Source organism: Orbicella faveolata, unplaced genomic scaffold (assembly GCF_042242905.1).
Source record: "Orbicella faveolata isolate gen_17 unplaced genomic scaffold, um_ofav_v1 contig_12, whole genome shotgun sequence".
Taxonomy (NCBI): Eukaryota; Metazoa; Cnidaria; class Anthozoa; order Scleractinia; family Merulinidae; genus Orbicella; species Orbicella faveolata.
The window spans coordinates 17971089-17989394 of NW_028301539.1; the positions used below are offsets into that span (position 1 = coordinate 17971089).

The 18306-nt window shown below is 39.6% G+C and overlaps 1 protein-coding gene across 3 annotated transcripts; it reads left to right on the plus strand.

Annotated features, from left to right (window-relative positions):
• The first annotated feature begins 1688 nt into the window (after positions 1-1688).
• LOC110060883 (uncharacterized) lies at positions 1689-17721 on the plus strand. 3 transcript variants are annotated; one of them, XM_089282618.1, is made up of 7 exons: positions 1689-2620; positions 5252-5530; positions 7909-8223; positions 9576-9899; positions 10335-10400; positions 13065-13214; positions 14127-17721. In XM_089282618.1, exons 1-7 carry the CDS (start codon positions 2572-2574, stop codon positions 14579-14581), a joined length of 1638 nt encoding a protein of 545 aa, XP_089138744.1. In that variant the 5' UTR covers positions 1689-2571; the 3' UTR covers positions 14582-17721. The 3 variants fall into 3 exon arrangements, with proteins under 3 accessions (XP_089138744.1, XP_089138746.1, XP_089138745.1); XM_089282620.1 differs by having other exon boundaries at positions 2292-2620; positions 10335-10370; XM_089282619.1 differs by having other exon boundaries at positions 2306-2620; positions 14130-17721.
• Positions 17722-18306: the final 585 nt, after the last annotated feature.

The following is an 18306-nucleotide window of genomic DNA, read 5'->3' on the forward strand; positions in this document are numbered from 1 at the left end:
CCAAGTTTGACTTAAAGTAATCAGAAAAAACTCCCTGAACCTTTCTGCAGACCCTGTTGAAAATAACAAATTCCGACGGCGCTTTCCCGAGAGGGTTTATGGCTTGAATTGTTGTTCTTAAGTGGTCTTGAAGACAGCCTATCTGCAAAAAGCCGCCATTTTGTAAACAAACTTATCTCAATCCGCTGATTCCATATTTGGGCAAAAAAAAATTCCGTGGTTCTGATTGGTTGGCTAAAAAACCCCAGCATAGTTCCGAACATATAAAGAGAATTTAGACGCTTCGAGGTGATATGCTTCTGCTCCGACACATTATATGCTCATGATAGCTAATTGGTACACTACATTTCTCCATGCATAACGTCCCAGCTAGAATTACGTTTTGGCCGTGAAAGGGATGACAGAAGGCGTGGTAGGCAATATATATTAGTTCGCAAATTGCTTGTTTTGGAAAGGAGTATGCTTGACTTTTTTTAAAAAAACGTTAATTAATGCGAGTATGAAAAGTATACAAATAAATTTAGACGTGTTAAAATATTCGTCATGAAAAAAGTCTGGGTCAAGGTGATTCTTCTACCCAAGCTGACAAGTCCTGTGGAATTCTCAAGTCAGCAATTGTAGTCTCTTTAATAAAATGGGAACAAGAAGCAAATTTTAATCGGAGACCCCGGGGTTGTTCAGAATCTTCACTTATTTTAGTTCTTTATAGAATTACTAACATTTCAAAGGTAGATCGCGCTATCAAATTTCTTTTTATCAGCCAAGGAACCCATTAAAATACAGAAAAAAGTGAAATTTTTATTCAAATTTTTAAAACCCATCAGTGCGCAACATGTTAATAACCTTGGTGTCAATCATTGGAGACAACCATCCACCTCTTTCATGATCAACACACTGGGAAGATTTCCTGTAAAATATCATAAGCCTGATCGGGCAATATCATTGTCAAACAGAAGATTCTTCTCTTAATGTCTTTTTGCATACATGGTTTTTGTTTTCGCTTGTGTTCCGTTCGCAACTCACAAAATTTCAAAACCTGGACGCCAGTGTATTTAAGCCTGGCGTTGTAGTGCTTTAAATAAAGAATCTGCTGATCGATATCTCGAGGAAAACGTCTCTTCAAAACGACAATTACAAATAGCAAGGCATTAATTAGCTGAGGTTTGGAGATCCAAGCTGTATTGAAAAAAATTGTTAAAAAATGTTAGATGTTGAATGTTTATAGTGGTCGATGCGCTTCGCTACCACTAACTGGCTAGTTCTCGGGCGTGCCACTTAAACTGAAAGAAAGAGACATTTCAAATAAAAATAATAGGCTTAAAAATCCCAACTGACAGGAGGCACACCAGTTGGCTATTTACAAACATGACCGTGGAATTGAACGAGGGTCTACCGAGAAACAACTCCAGCTTAGCTTTCACAGCAACGAGCTCCGGATTTCAAGTCCAGCGCCCTAACCACCCGGCTACGTTGCCTCCACCTAAACGTGGATGTGCTCGCTGGCTGACGTCTTGTCTGTCTTGTTATTTCAGGAGGGTTTTTAATAACTTGTCTCGACTGAAAACAGCACCTACTTTTTATAAATGTAACTTTATTTTCACCAAAACATTGATTCGAAATAAAACTACACGGAAAGCGTTTTGCTGTTATGTATTACTTTCAAATTGAATTGGGAACCGGCAGCTGGTTTATTTATCGGTTCCGCGGCGCCAAACTGCTTTTTCTTTGTTTTTCAATTTAACAGAGTGATGAGACAAGAGAAGGAAGATAAAACAAACCGCCAACCGCTTTAACAGGATGAAATTTCACAGATTAGGTTACATGTTAACCCACAGAACGAGCAACCTGTTTTTCATTTGTTTTTTACTTTGAAAGTTTAGTAAGGGGCGGAGAAAGTTCCTTTCGCACGTTCATATATTTTCATATGTTATTCCGATCCCGAGAAAAAAACTTTTCTGGTAAGCAAAATTGGCATGTAGATGAAACTGCCGTTGGATCATGTAAGCATGTTATTAGTTGGTAATAGCTGAGAGCGGTTTAATGTTTTCAATTGAGGGTCATAAAACAAAAAACTAAAACAAAAATAACCACCCTGGCCAATCACGAAAGACAGACATTTCTCTAAACCAATCAAAATTCGAAGCAAATCACATGTAGCTGTTGTGAAACGCGGGAAAACTTGAGCGAGGGAGTATCTATTGGTTTTGGTCTTACGTCTGATTGGATGAAAAAGCAGAACGGGTATTTTAAGCCAATAATCCTACAGCGTAGTAATTGAAACCGAGGCAAAGGTGAATTACTTTCGACTTGAGAACTGATCGCTCAGTTAAAGTAAATAAAATGTCATTATATAGACAGTTCTATCCATTAAAAGTCGCTTCTAATTCCGTAATTTATAACAAATAAATTCACAGCCCGGCGCGTGCAAGGACTGAGTGCCATTAAAGTGTAACTGTTAAGAACTTTGCAGAGATAGCAGGCACGTAATACGATTTGATCGGCCTCTTCAGTTTATACTGATGAACATCAACTTCTTGTTCATGGCGGCTTGTTCCTCTTTTAGTTTGTAAGATGTTTTATTCTTTTGGCCTCGTTCTCCTTGTTATTATATCTCACCCAGGTACGTAAGAGTTTTATGATCTTTATTCAATATTATTTGATTAGTAGTTTAGATGGGCGTCAGGGAACTCCTTAATCAACAGCGCATTATATGATATCTTTCCTTTCAAAACTTAAGAGCGAAGGGAGTTTTCGAATGCTTAGTCAAATCTCTTGGGTTTTCCTTCAGAAGACTATCAACAATTTTGTTTCCCTGTCAAATTAAATTTGCGCAAAGTGTTTTGCACACTGTATTTGCATCTTGAAATGAACATTATCTCAAGAAATTGCGAAAAATAAACTAATGGTTGTTGTTTTGATGTTTAAAATGATAATTAACACAAAAATTATCTTTCTTTTAATCGCTGTGGGGTTTATAAGAATCTAGCTCACAACAAACTGGAGAAAACGAAGCCGGTGCTTTTTACATAAAACAAAAACCTCCAAGTTGCAGCTTGAATTAAAACCATGGCCTTATCAGGAGGAGCCGGGACTGGTTCACCGGCAAATGTTACGATATTGGTCGTTTTGTCTTTTACGCATCTGGTTTTTGTTGCCACCTGCACTACTAAACGTTATTTAACATTCATGTTACTGCAATAGTTTCTACACTACTTTACATAATTCACCTTAAACAGGAAGATCTAAACGACAGTATCTGCGTTTTCTATCGCGCTCGCCGTTTTACACTTGCTACGCGGAAAAACTTCTGAGTCAGTCTTCAAATTGGCTCCCAGTCTAGGCAACCTACGTTACAAAAATTGATAATCTCTTAGGGCCTCTTCATATGAGTTCGGTAACAGGGCTGGTTCAGTTACCGGGACGAATTTTGTTGACTGTTCATATGAGAATTTCAGCCCGGTCGACCGGGATGAAAATTCCTCAGGGAGCAAAACCAAAGTGGTGTCAAAAAGTTGCATCGTTCGCGACTATCATAGCCTTGTTGACTCTTGTGACTTAACTAATAAAACTAATTCGCATACCTCTGAAGTGGAAGTACAGAGAAGATTAAAATTATGCTTTTATGGCCGCTATGTTGGAAATAGGCTCCAAATTGGCTCCCAGTCTAGGTCACGTACGGTACAAAAATTAATAATCTCTTAGGGCCTCTTCATATGAGCCTGGTAACCGGGCTGGTTCGACGAATTTTGTTGTCTGTTCATATGGGAAATTTCAGCCCGGTCTGCTGGGATAAAATCCAAGAAACACAACCAAAATGGTGGAACATAAACTTGTATCGTTCGCGGCTGTCGCAGCTTTCTGGACTCTTGTAACTTTACTAATAAAGCTAATTCGTCTACTCCTAGAGTGGAAATACATACAAGGCAAAAATTGTGCCATTTTGGCCGTTATGTTGCGAAAGCGAAGCTATTTCGTGTAAAAAGTTGCGTCCCGGTTACTCGGGCTGGAGTGTTCGTATGGGAAAATTTTCATCCCTGTTACCGAGATCTCGGTCGCAAAACACGAGATCTCGGTAAGCGGGCCAGTCTGGCTTCTCATATGAACACATCGAAATTTTTACGATGGAAAGAGTGGCGAGGCGAGATCTCGGAAACCAAGCCAGCCCGGTTGACCGGGTTCATATGAAGAGACCCTTAGTGCCTCTTCATATGAGTTCGGTAATAGGACTGGTTCAGTTACCGGGACGAATTTTATTATCTGTTCATATGGGAAATTTCAGCTCGGTCGACTGGGATGAAAATTCAAGAAGCAAACCCAAAATGGTGCCATAAAGTTGCATCATTCGCGACTAGCATAGCCTTGTTGACTCTTGTGACTCAACTAATAAAACTAATTCGCATACCTCTGAAGTGGAAGTACAGGCAAGGTTAAAATTATGTCTTTTTTGCCGCTATGTTGCGAAAGCGAAGGTATTTTGTCAAGAAAGTTTCGTCCGATTACCCGGGCTTGAGTGATCATATGGGAAAATTTTTATCCCGGTTGCCGAGATAGCTCGGTAACCGGGCTAGCCCGCCTTCCAATATGAACATATCGAAATTTTAACAAAGGAAATTGGAATGAGGCGAGATCTCGGTAACCGGGCTTATATGAAGAGGCCTTTACTAGCCGCGGGCGAGGGCTACACGAGGTCGTGCTAGCTGGAACGATTCGAGCGCAGTACAAAACTGACCACAGAGGGCTAATAATATTTTAATTTATTATACGGCAAGAAAGTCTTGATGTAAATACGAGCGTTCCATCGGTTCTTTCTTGGTCAGGATTTTGTAACTTGACATTTCAGTGAACTAAGGCCTCCAGTCTCCTCCTGCTCTGCACTGTGCAAACTCCAAGAAACGTGAATGGAGAACATGATACGAATACGATATTAGGAACAATAACGAAACTAAAGAGAATGAGGGAGACATGAATAAAAATTTAAAGGCTCGGCGAGAAATTTCACTTGTCTGACTTTAATGGATCTGTCTTTATATGTTTATTGCCCATAATTGTAAAAATGATAAAATTTAAAAGATCTTTCGCGAGTAAAAATACATGAAACGAAATGGGGTAACAAACGCAAAGTAGCCAAGCTTATCGCTACGCTCTGTGATTGGTTCAAAATATGTCATCCTCTAAAACCATGGTAGTCGAGGTGCTTTGTTCTCTACCGATGCATGGTGGGTAGTCTTATTGTTTTCTCTTCACTTAACAGATGCCTCGTTCGCGATGGACACGAAGTGCGAAATAAAATCTTCCTGTTCCTTGTCAGGATGTCAAATGCACACTGATCCGATGACGGTCGATCCAGGCTCCAACATTACTCTCAACTGCACGATTATCACAGGAGGACTGGCTCGAGACATGACCTGGAACCAAACGTCGGAACGAGTTAAGAGTAGTACGGGGTTGTCGAATCTGGTTTTAGAACAATCAAATTCAACGAAAAGTGATGGAAAATATTCATGTCGATGCACCATTATAAAATTCGCGAGTAAGTGTTTCCTCATTAAGCCCTGGTACAATTCAAAACTACCGTATTAAAAGAATTTTCTTCTTACTATTAAATCTGTCTCAGGTGCGGTTCCAGGATTTTTCAAGGGGGGAGGGGGAGGGAGGGGATGGTACCTTGGGGTTTCAGAATCAATGGGGCATGTTCCCAAAATGTTGTAATTTAAGAATTGGATCCTGATTGAAAACCCGTTTCACTAGAAATACTGGCAATACTACAAAGTAGAAATTACGATGAGCCACCTGTCCAGAGGGTTTGTCTTTATTTCTTCCATGAAATATTCACAACCGTTTCCAAACTTTTTATGTTTTGCTTCTCCAAAAGAGGGGTGACTAGCCATCCAATCAACCCCCCCCCCCTTCCAAATCCGCCCCTTTGACATGGTATGAGATATGACATGATATAACATGGCATGACACAGCAAGACAAGACCTGTCGCGATGTCATACATGAGTCGACCTAATCGACGTATAATTACACAAGTACGTAAGAGCTTTATGATCTTTATTCAATATTGTTTGATTAGTAGTTTAGATGGGCGTCAGGGAACTCCTTAATCAACAGCGCATTATATGATATCTTTCCTTTCAAAGCTTAAGGGCGAAGGGAGTTTTCGAATGCTTAGTCAAATCTCTTCGGTTTCCTTCAGAGAACCATCAACAATTTTGTTTCCCTGTTAAATTAAATTTGTGCAAGGTGTTTTGCACACTGTATTTGCATCTTTAAATGAACATTGTCTCAAGACAGTGCGAAAACAAACTAATGGGTGTTGTTTTGATGTTTAAAATGATAATTAACACAAAAATTATCTTTCTTTTAATCGTTGATGGGTTTATAAGAATCTAGCTCACAAAAAAACTGGAGAAAACGAAGCCGGTGCTTTTTACATAAAACAAAAACCTCCAAGTTGCAGCTTGAATTAAAACCATGGCCATATCAGGAGGAGCCGGGACTGGTTCACCGGCAAATGTTACGATATTGGTGATTTTCTCTTTTACACATCTGGTGATTGCTGCAACCTGCACTACTTAACGTTATTAAACATTCATGTTACTGCAATAGTTTCTACATTTGCATAATTCACCTTTAACAGGAAGATCTAGACGACAGTATCTGCGTTTGCTATCGTGTTCGCCGTTTTACACTTGCTGCGCGGAAAAACTTCTGAGTCAGTCTTCAAATTGGCTCCCAGTCTAGGCAACCTACGTTACAAAAATTGATAATCTCTTAGGGTCTCTTCATATGAGTTCGGTAACAAGGCTGGTTCAGTTACCGGGACGAATTTTGTTGACTGTTCATATGAGAATTTCAGCCCGGTCGACCGGGATGAAAATTCCTCAGGGAGCAAAACCAAAGTGGTGTCAAAAAGTTGCATCGTTCGCGACTATCATAGCCTTGTTGACTCTTGTGACTTAACTAATAAAACTAATTCGCATACCTCTGAAGTGGAAGTACAGAGAAGATTAAAATTATGCTTTTATGGCCGCTATGTTGCGGAAGCGAAGGTATTTTTGTCAAGAAAGTTTCGTCCGGTTACCCGGGCTTGAGTGATCTTATGGGGAAAATTTTCATCCCGGTTGCCGAGATAGCTCGGTAACCGGGCTGGCCCGCCTTCTAATTTACAATTCAAAAATTCAATTCAATTCAAAACTAAAAAAATTAAAAGAATTTTCTTCTTACTATTAAATCTGTCTCAGGGGCGGATCCAGAATTTATTAAGGCGGGGAGGGGGAAGGTACTTTGGGGTTTCAGAATCAATGGGGCATGTTCCCAAAATGTTGCAATTTGAGAATTGAAACCTAGTTGAAAACCTTTTACTGGCAATGTTAAAGAGTACAAATTATAATGAAATACCTGTCCAGACAGTTTGCCTAAATTTCTTTCATAACATTCTCAATTGTTTCAAATTGTTTCACAATCTAGTGAATCCACCCCGTCCCCCCCAGCCTCTAAATTTACCCCTGTGACATGGCATGTTAACATGGCATGACACAACAAAACAAGACCCGTCGAGACCAGTGGTCAAGGGGAGGGGCCCGGGGGCCCCGGGTGCCTCCTTATTTTGGGTAGAAAAAGAAGAAAATCACAGAAGGAAGAAGAGTCGGTAGGGCAAGCAATACAAAACCGCCCCCCGCCCCTCTTAGCTCAAGGTCTGGATCCGCTACTGGAGACGTCATACTTGACTCGATCAAATGGACGTTTAATTATGCAATAAGTTAAATTATTCCCGCATTTTTATTGGTTCTTACTTATGATCAAATTGAGGACACACAGACGTATCGATGAAGTCCTTAACTTTTGCCTTTGTCAATGGTCACATATTTAAACTCAGTAAAATATCTACTTGCTCTTTTCTTTAGGCGCATTGGTGACTGTAAGCCCATTAACAAGTTCGCCAAATGATATCATCAAAGGAAAGAAAAAGGACTTATTATGCACTTTCAAAGGTTGGCCCCTCCCTCATACAGTTTATTGGCTCAAGAACAGCAAACTAATAACTAACGGAACTGAAGGCATTTATCATTTACTACAGAGGAAGGGACACTTGCTGTATAGCACACTTCATCTTCCACCCGGACGTGAGGACCAGGAAGGTGTCTATGAGTGCAATGCAACAAACGGTATTCCTGGCTGGTCGAGAAACGCCTCTTGTCGGATAGAAATGTATTTTGAGTGTAAGTTATGTTGTTAAGTCAGTCCAGCTAAAACAGGTATTTCCTACTCAATGGGTCTTTTAAGAAAGCAAAATACAGGGTCGTACCAAGCCTTGAGAAACTGGGGGAAGGGGCACAAAGGTTTTAAGTAACTTGTTGTATTTTAAAAGTAGAGGGTTTTGGGTCCCGCAAACCCATTGGAATGTTCCCTGTATCTTGGAACCACCAATTCTTTCGCCTGTCAGAGTCATCAGGGTAAGTTCGTGGTCATTTCAGACTTTCTGAGGTTCCTTAGTAGCCTGCGAACGCAGACATATTTCCGGCTGTCACTTGGTTTCGCCGAAAAATAACGTCTGCGAACCCGAGCTAGGAAACGATTTCTGTGACGTAATGCCTTTTGTTTCTCCTTGGCCAATCAGATTCCATGATAGAATGAAACTCGAGCGCTCCTCGCAGCGAACACCTCGCGCAATAGTTCTGGGGTTATTTGAGCTAAACTGTGATTGGCTTAGAATTCCTACGTCACAGAAATCGTTTTCTGGCCCGGGTTCGCAGACGTTATTTTTCGGTGGAACCAAGTGACAGCCGGAAATACGTTTGCGTTCGCAGGCTAGTTCCTTAGAGGCAGAGGCGTGAGGTGGTTGAGACTGGTTTATCTCGTGGTTGACGTTAGGTAGGTCGTGACCTGCTTAAAGGCGAAAAATAGAGAGCTCGGTCAGTTGACGACAATGGTAGGCGGCAAGACTTTTATATCAAGCTCACCAAGTGTGCAAATCCCACTAAGAAGGAGTTTGAGACGGCTTTTCCGAGTGACTGAAAAAAACTTCAGCAAATCAACAGTGTCGAATCAGGAGGTGTCAGTAATCCATTGATTACATCATGTCTGGAAGAGGAGACGGCTAGAGTCAGTCTTGCTTGTACTGCGGCTAGTCAGTATCCTTCTACACGGCCGCTCACTTTCGTTAGTTCCTCTTCGTGGTTTTCGCTTGCTACCGCCTTCAAAAGGAGTTCCTGTATGCTTCAGATGCCTTGGTAGAGTGTGAAATCCTTCTGGTTAAATCCAGTACGAATACACTCTGTTGTCACATCAATTACCGAAAAATACATGTGGCGGAAATGCTCCTTGGGTGTAGAAGGAGAGTAACGTGCTACTGTCCTCTATTTCTTTCTGTCATCTTTTGTTGTGTTGTCCTCGTTCATCAGTGTCTCCAGTCTCAAGGGGTTCCATTTCACAGCATGTCTTGTGACCGGACATGATGTGTGTGATCCATCGGGCTTGTTACATACGAAAAATTCGTTGTTATTTTTTAACATGTACAATCGCTTTGAACTCAGTTTTATTGGGAATTGTTTCTTTTTTTTACTGAATACAGGTCCAATACCAGAAGGCCCGACCATTTCTGATACGGAGGTTTCAGTAAGGATATTTTCCAATGTGAACCTGACGTGCTTGATTGATTGGAATCCTGACTATCAATATTGCCCAGAATATCAGCTATGGTCATTACCAAGAAATGGCACAAAATATAATCAATCTTTAGAAGATACTGGCAGCAAATGCAAGAAAGAGCTCGTCCTTTCTATTTTTAATGTTACAGAAAATGACGAGGGTACATACAGCTGTGACTTCTTATGCAAGGACAGAGACACCACTAGAGATACCATCGACTTGAAAGTATTTGCTCAGCCAACTACAGGTATCGTAAGAAAACTTTATGGTCAAATGTAAACCGTGAACAAAATGCACTTGATGGCTGGTTGGTTGTTTGGCTGGCAGGTTGACTGCACGCGTGATTGAGAGGCATGTCATTTAGTTAGTTGGCTGGTTGTTTAGTCGGTTGGATGACTGATTGACTGACTGACAAGGGGCTGGCTGGCTGGCTGACTGGCTGGTTGTTTAGTCGGTTGGATGACTGATTGACTGACTGACAAGGGGCTGGCTGGCTGGCTGACTGGCTGGTTGGTTCGCTGACTGGCATGTTGGTGGGCTGCTTGGTTGGTTGGCTGATTGCTTGTTCACCTTGCTCACCTTGGTTACGAATTCAGTTTTGTTACTGACACCGCATATACAATATATTTAGTCATACTGCTTAGCTTTGCAAAGGTTAAACCTCTTCCACTCTCATTTTCAGAGTTTCAACCATCAACTGAATACAGGACCACCTCAGGTGAGTCGAACAATTTCCTGGCTCATTCAGGTGAGTCGTTGTCAGTCAGTCTCGAATTGTCTGTCAGCAGCTGTTTTCACAAAAAGCTTTTCAGTTAGCAAAACATTAGTTGTAAACTAGATTGGACAAAAGAGGAAAACGGTTTATAAGTCATTACATACACTGTATCACCAAAAGATCGTAATAAAATGTCTTCAGCCGTCATATCCGTGAATGATGGTTAGTTTCAATAAACGTACTGACAGTATAAAGTTAATTGTCGAACGCGCAACTTGATCAAGGAAGGCAATCGAACATCTATGAAGAATTACCAATCGTAGCGTGCAATTTCTTGAACATTTTATAATACGTAAGTTCTGTCTTGTTACATGTATTATTTTTTAATCTTATCGACCCATACCGAAACCAAACAATTGAAAAGAGGATCGTAAAAAATATACCGCCTTTTGACTGACCCAGGCTGCGTAATTATTGCCGTATCATGTAATAATTAAATGAATGCGCGCGCTCTGATTGGTCAATCAGCTATGGTTTATTGTGCCACTAAACTCGTGGCAACCTCGCGTGTCTTCTGAATTATTACTTGGGCGTATCCGAAAGGGAGCCCAAGTTTAAAATTGCCCTTCATTTTTGTTTGCGTTCAGTTACAAATCGCTGTCTGGTCTCTAAAGCGCATGCGTCACCTGTGCATGCGTACAGCACATGGAATTTGCAGAAGTTGTCGTCTTGAAGAGTTAGCACGGATTCCATGATTTCTGGGGCGATGAAATGATATACAAACGAACACACCGTTCGAGGTAGACCAACACTAAAGGACATTGAGCGTTTTCGGAACGGGTTGGTCTGCAAGCTTTACGAGAGATCAATTTACGAGCGAACATTTTGAGTAAATTTATCAAGAATCATGTTATACCAAAGGAGCCATCAACCGGGGCTATCAACTCTTCAACTTGATAAAAAGCACCTTCATAAGCGTCATCGTATGATCGTGAACCAAGTAGAATCCCAGCACGAACTCAAGAACGTCTGAGCAACAAGAGCAGAAAGGTTAGAAAATTTGTTTACGAATGTATCTGTTCGAGTACACCTAGGTAAAACGCGCCGAGAAACTTCGTTAAGTATAATAACGATAAAATCTCGAACTAAACGATATTTTCTCGTTATTTTCTTGTAACAGAGCTTTGTGTCTTTACAAGAATGAAACCCATGTAGCGAATTATTGTACATTTAAGCTGAAAGAAACTAATGTACATGTACGTTGACCCCAGCAAAACAATTCTTGGCTTGCACTGTCACCTAATCCTGACGCAATAAAACCATTTAGTGGATTAAATCAAGAAATTGTGATGTTATAGGAGATTAATAAAGATGACACTTCGCTAATTTTTAATTAATTCTGTGCGTTTTCCCAAGCTCAGATATTCGTCGAAATATTTCGCACAAATTTACAGAGACGAGTACCTCCGCGGTACGCCAACATTGCGGCCGGAAAATAGTGTAAACATCTGAAGCTTACTTTGGCCATCTAGGCGACTGACTGTCTGTACTGAACAAGCAAGCATTTACATTCCCAAGAAACATAGATCAGAATTTATTGGTAATTATTTGTTCAATAAACATTGTTCTTCATTCAAAAAGCTTGAAATACTCCTTAAACATACTGACAAACAGAAATTCCCACGAAACACCAATTTCAATCAAAGTTCCCTTTTTTCCAAAAAACAATACCATTTGCAAGGGGAGATGCAGCTGACAAAAGATATCCCTGCAAACTTTGCTATAGTTTCCCTTTTAACCCCCAAATAGTAATAAAACATTGTGTGGTTCCAGAATATGTCCATATTCCCCCACAGAATGCATTGGAAATTCCTGAGGGTGGCAGTGGTCTCAAAGGCCAAAATCTTTAAGGAAATGTATGACGCTTAATTGGAATTTCTAGAGTGAGGGGATAAGAAAAAATCCCTTCCGTGTATGAGATGTGGATAATTTAAGAAACTACACATTTTCCAAAATCTCCGCAAAAGAAAAGTTACTTCTTCTCTAAAAAAACTCTCCCAAATCATACTATAACCAAAAGAATGCAATCATTCAAAACAATATCTGAAACAAGCTGGGTTGAAAAGTGTTAACCCATAGAACAAACATGACATTTTAGTATCTGAGTTCATTTCAATAAGCAATACTTTATCTCTTTTTTAAAAATCCTGTTGGCCACATAGATGGACACAAATGCAATCATATAGGTTGAAAGTTAGCATTTTACTGCCAAAACCTTCATTGCTTTACTTTAAAAAAACGCAGACCACAGACCAGGCCTAAAAAAACGGACAGCGGGCAATATACAACACTATGCTAGAGTATGAAACAATCGACAAAAGACAACTAAGACTTCACCATGTCGATTTCCTGGCATTTACAACTCGATATGCCAGGAAAGACGCCCAGGTTTACGCAGATATGCGTGTTATATAAAAGCAATAGACCACAAGTTTTTATGGTTTAGAGGCATGATAAACCACTTGGGATGGTGGAAGAACACGCAAAGAATTCGTAAATCACGAGCCGCAGGCGAGTGATTTACGAATTCTTCTCTTGTTCTTCCCACATCCCGCGTGGTTTATTAACCTATAAACCATAAAAAAATGTGGTCTATTGCTTAAATGTACTGATTCTACTGACGTGGTTGAATTTTAGATTCAAAATCCACAGAATCCACAGAAAGCCACAGAAAGTGGTTCCAAGCAGTCCTCATTTCATCAGTGGGAATTGTCATCATTTTGGCCTTGTTGTTTGTGTGGTTCGTTGCCAAGGAAAGAAGGACATCGTCATCCTCCAAAACAAAATGTAAGTGGTAGATTACTTGACATAATATTAATATCATGACGGCTTCAGGGATCATGTAATTCATTTATTGACTGAGCGTTGTTATGGGTGCTTTGACCTCGTATGTCAATCAAGTTTAAACAAAGGAAATCATGACGGCGACGGTGTTTAGATATTTGATCTTAATTACATAGATTTTTACGATTTTATCTCTCCGTTTTCTCTTTAATTATAGTTTCAATTGAGAAGATATATCAAACACTCGAGACAGTATTTGACCATATTCGAAACACCTCGAAGTTCGTCAAAAACACTCCGCTGCGCGCCGTATCTTCAACTCTCTTCTCGGTGTTTGGAAATGTGGTCAAACACGGTCTTCTGTGTTTGATAATTGCATCGTACATCGTTTTACCATGGTCTAATGTTTTCTACTATCTATCATTTTCCTATTTTCAATAACCAGCATAGAGGAAACCAACGGTATATGCTCCATGGAGACGAATTTAATGCCGAAGGGATAAAAATTCAGGGAATAGTGGAGATACTTCCAGTCACTTTATACTACGGGGAACGGCGAAGAGAAACACCGGCCTGATGAGCCACTAGTAAACGTTGGGCTCAAAAACAGTCTTGAAGCTTTACTATCCTCGTGGTTTTTACCTCAAGCAGGACAATTAGCATTTCACTTGAGGCACTTAAGAATAATCTCGGTAGTCACGGAAGTTAGGGAAAAAACCCTTGTAGCCTTCTTGTACCGTTGTTTCTGGCGTAGCTAGCTGGATTAGGTCTATCAGTTTCAGATGTGCGGGACGAACAAAAGTCAGATTCCAAAAGTTCATGTCACAGGTCAGTAATCTGGGCAGCCAAGCCACATCCGGTTTGAACGGAGAAATCAACCTTTTTGTAATAACTTCTCGTTTTCTTTGTTGTCAGCAGATTGCCCAGTGGAAAAAGAGTTCATAAACCAACTCTTTATCAGCCACAGTTCAAAGGACTTTGGTTGGGTCACTGAGAATCTCATCCCAATTATCGAGAAGCATTCGATTGCATACAGCATCCACAATCGGGACTTCGAGCTTGGCAAGCCCATCGTGGAAAACATGGCAGATAGTGTGTACGGCAGTCGTCAAGTGCTGATTGTGTTGTCTGAGAATTACCTCGCCAGCAACTTCTGTCGAGAGGAGCTGCACATGGCCGTCCAAAGGGAGGCAGACGCCGACGATTCGTCACTGCTTCTTGTGATGGTCAACAAGTTGAAGAAAAAGAAATTACCTGCCGCGTTGAGAAAGAAGCGTGTGCTCGATTTTGACAAGCACAAGAAGAAACAAGATTGGGAAGAGAAAATGTTACGTGAGATTTTAGATGGCGAATTAATTAGTGGTGTTTAGAAGTTAGTTAACAACAAACAACCCGGAGACCATGTGAATCGGGCTATGGTGCTTTTTGTCTCTTTAAGGAGTGTAAATTGCCGCGTTTGGTATCATTTAAGGGTGTTCTCGGAACGTTTATATGCCCAACCAACAAAGCATCTTTCAGGGTTGCATTCAAACAGATAAAAAACACCATTACTGTGTTGGTGGTTTGGACTCAACGAGCGTGAAGTCGTTACAATTTCTTCGTACATGAAAGCTCTTTACTGCCATTTAAGTCGCCATTGCTTTTTTTTTTTATTCTCTGTCTCTGATTGGTGTATTCGCGCACAATTTAGTCTCCTTTAAGACTTTAACCCCACCCCGGGATACAAACAAAAGTAAATTTCAGTTTCTTTTATTGTAATTGTTTTCAGATAACTTAAAGACCGGCTCATTCGTTACATTTGTACTATCAAAAGTTCAAGCTCAATTCAGTTCATATCAAAACTGATCTAAACAGCCATTTTAAGTCAGGTCTACGAACGTCATGTTAGCGAACCGATTTTTCGCTGTCGCGTCACCGTGGCAAGTAAAGCGAGAGTTTTTTGTTTTTTTTTTCACCAAAAAAACGTTTTCTGAATATAACAAAAAAAGTTCTAAATATCTCGAAAACAAATTAAGAGATTTTGAATCATTCAGGCAAAATTTTTCAAAATTTTCTTGCAGCAGTAAAAGGAGTGGCTTTATTACTTGTAGCGATATGAAATTATTGGAATGCAGTTTTGAAGTGAGAAATCCGGCCTCGCTGAACTGGTTTGTTTCTGGCATACAACTGAGTATTGTTTCAAGAAAAATAGCGAGGAAAACACAGGGCTCAACTAAAAAAAATGCTCTAATCATTTCTAAATATCCGTAAATTTTCTAAATTTCCTAATATTTTCTAAATATCTCGGAAAACTCTAAATATCCCAAAAAATATTCGGATATTTGTTGAAAGGTCTGGCGTGAATCACACCCAGTTTGTTGAGAGAAAATTCAACTCGCTGTCCGTTCGCATTTTAGTGTAGGGTTAATTCTTACTTCATCTTCCATTTTGCCAGGTTTAAATTTGAACGTGATTTCCACGTTATAATTAGCCGGTAGGAATTTTTAGACTTTTACTATGTCAAGTGCGAGATCGACAGTTTTTATTATTGGCTTTTATATCAATAGTTTCTAAGATTTTTCTAAAATATTTGCTGTTGAGGTCGTGCAGGGACTGTAATGTTGCAGGATATTTCATGGCCAGATCTGCTGTCTAATTTATAATGACGCGCGTATTGCGCATTTTGCATCAATCTTTTTGCTCGAGTAGAACTTAGTTATGAGTAGAATTACATTTATATGGCTCGCTGTAACTACAGATTTATAGCTGTCAGTGTTGACAATGTACTGATTTGCTACGTATAAATTTCTTAATACTTATATTTATATAAATATTTATCTATTTATATCAGTAAATTTAACTTAAGTAAGGATAAATTTTTATAGTTTTCTGATCACTTGATGTTGTTGCGATTTGGCTATGCTAGTTTTCTATGTATTTTGCATCTTATCTCAAGCAGTTTATTTAAAATAAGGAATCTAGAATCCTGTATAAGCTGGCCTAATTACTCAGATATCTCCTTTTTAGTATAGGTTATCATACGGTTTTTCTCGTTCAATTTGGAATTAATTTGCACGAGTGAGTTTTTGAAAAAGCTGAAATTGCACAAGCCGCTTCGGCGAGTGCAATTTCTGCTCTTTGAAAAACTCACAAGTGCAAATTAATTCCAAATTGAACGAGAAAAACCGTATGATTACTTATTAACAATATAAACATGAAAAAATTCGCGTGGAGGAAGCGGAGTCGACAAAATCTGGATCGGACCGGATCGGATCACCGAAGGAAAGTATAAATGTTAAGGAGTTTAGGTCAAAATGAGGAATATATATGCCTGTCATTAGATAGATGTTGCCATGGTAACGGCCTAAATCCAAAAATTGACAACCAAAACATAAGCCTTATTTTAATAGTACCCATACTGGTAAATCTCTACGGGGAAAACTCAAAGAGAAATTAACTAAGTTTCCTTTTCTAACTCGCGCTCTATAGGGAGGGTGTTCGTAATTACTCTAGGGGGGTACCTTAAGGTGGCTCCCCATAGTTTTATGATCGCACGAGCGCTGAGGAAGTAATCTGCGCGCGCTCAAAGGAAAACGTCTCGTGTTTTTCGATATTTTATTACGTCAACATGAGCACAAGAAGCAAAACTGACAGTGAATTTTCTCGCGTTTCCTTCGGTGAAATTCCGTAAAATTTGGCAGATTGGTAGTAAATATTTTACTTTAGTTGGAGCTTGTTTTTCAGGGAAATCTAAAAGACCAGGTTTTTTTGCAGCAGTAGAAGACATAAATTTGAAAATATCGAAAAAAACTGCCTTTACAAACCCTACTTTTTTCGTGTTTAAAATTCGTATCCCGCTGGAAGCGATGTGATGTAACAATTTTGGAAGATTTCACCGAAGGAAATTCATGAAAATCACAAATAAAGCCATAGAAACAGTAAAAAACACATTTCTTTTGGCATTTATAATTTAAGACTAAATCCCAAAATTTTAACAAAGATGATAGCAAAACACTATTTAATCATTGCTTATTACATGTAATAAGTTTGAGAGGACTAGGTGTGAAAGCGAAGGCAAAAACAGCATTCAAAACATAACACTTGCGCGCGCAACGCCATGAATGATTACCCTATGGAGCCACCTTAAAGGCATTTTTTCTCATTCGAGAAAAAGATTTCCGCACAAAATATTCGTGATCATTTTACATGATATCATTGGCTTAGAAAATTTCCTATTGTCTTTCAGCCAATCTTAATCCAGAATTGCGATGGGTAATTTGCACTGTTACACTTTTCTGTACTGCTCTCAGCCAGTCAGAATTGAGTAATTTTTTCATGTATATTATACTTGTAAATATATTTAATTTGTTGTTTTTGTTTTGATCATGTGTAACTGAAATTGAGTAAATAAATAAATAAATAAATAAATAAATATGTAAATATAGACATGAAGTGTCTTTACGGCGTGCGCTGTTTAATCATGTATTTAATCACTGCTGTTTGTGCTTATTTCTATAAAGTTAGTTGGATATCTTGGTTTTGAGTCTTATTACTCCCGTCGCCATCATACTAACACGTTGCTATTCTGGCCCAGCAGCGCGCAGAATTCCACCGACACGGCCTCAAATGCTGCCATTTTTAGGCTGTCGGGGTAGCGCAAATGTGGTCGCAAAATGATACACCAACTTATTCAATACTTAGCCGAGACTTTTTTTTTATAGGGATTAACTTGCAATATTTTTAGATAGATTTGATATGCTGGAGCACTAAGTGCTGCGCTGCTGGGCAGTTGTTCCGCGCAGCGTTACATACAGTATTATTGAGAAGTTGAAACTCCTTTTGCTGTTGCGATATTGCGCGCAACATGTTGAACTCTTCACTATTGGAAACCTGTGCGCAGTGTTGTGGCGCTGACTTATGTTAACCCAAACACCATCCGATTCTGAGATGGCTTTTCTCCTCCAAGATCTGATTCAAACAAGTAGAAGGCGATTCATTGTGCTGTGCACCTTTTCCAAAAAGAGAAAAATATAGTTTACAAGATACCTCTGGAAAACAGTTTGCCTAAACTGGAAGTACATATCGGACAAAACTGTCAAGCGGCAGGCGCATGTAA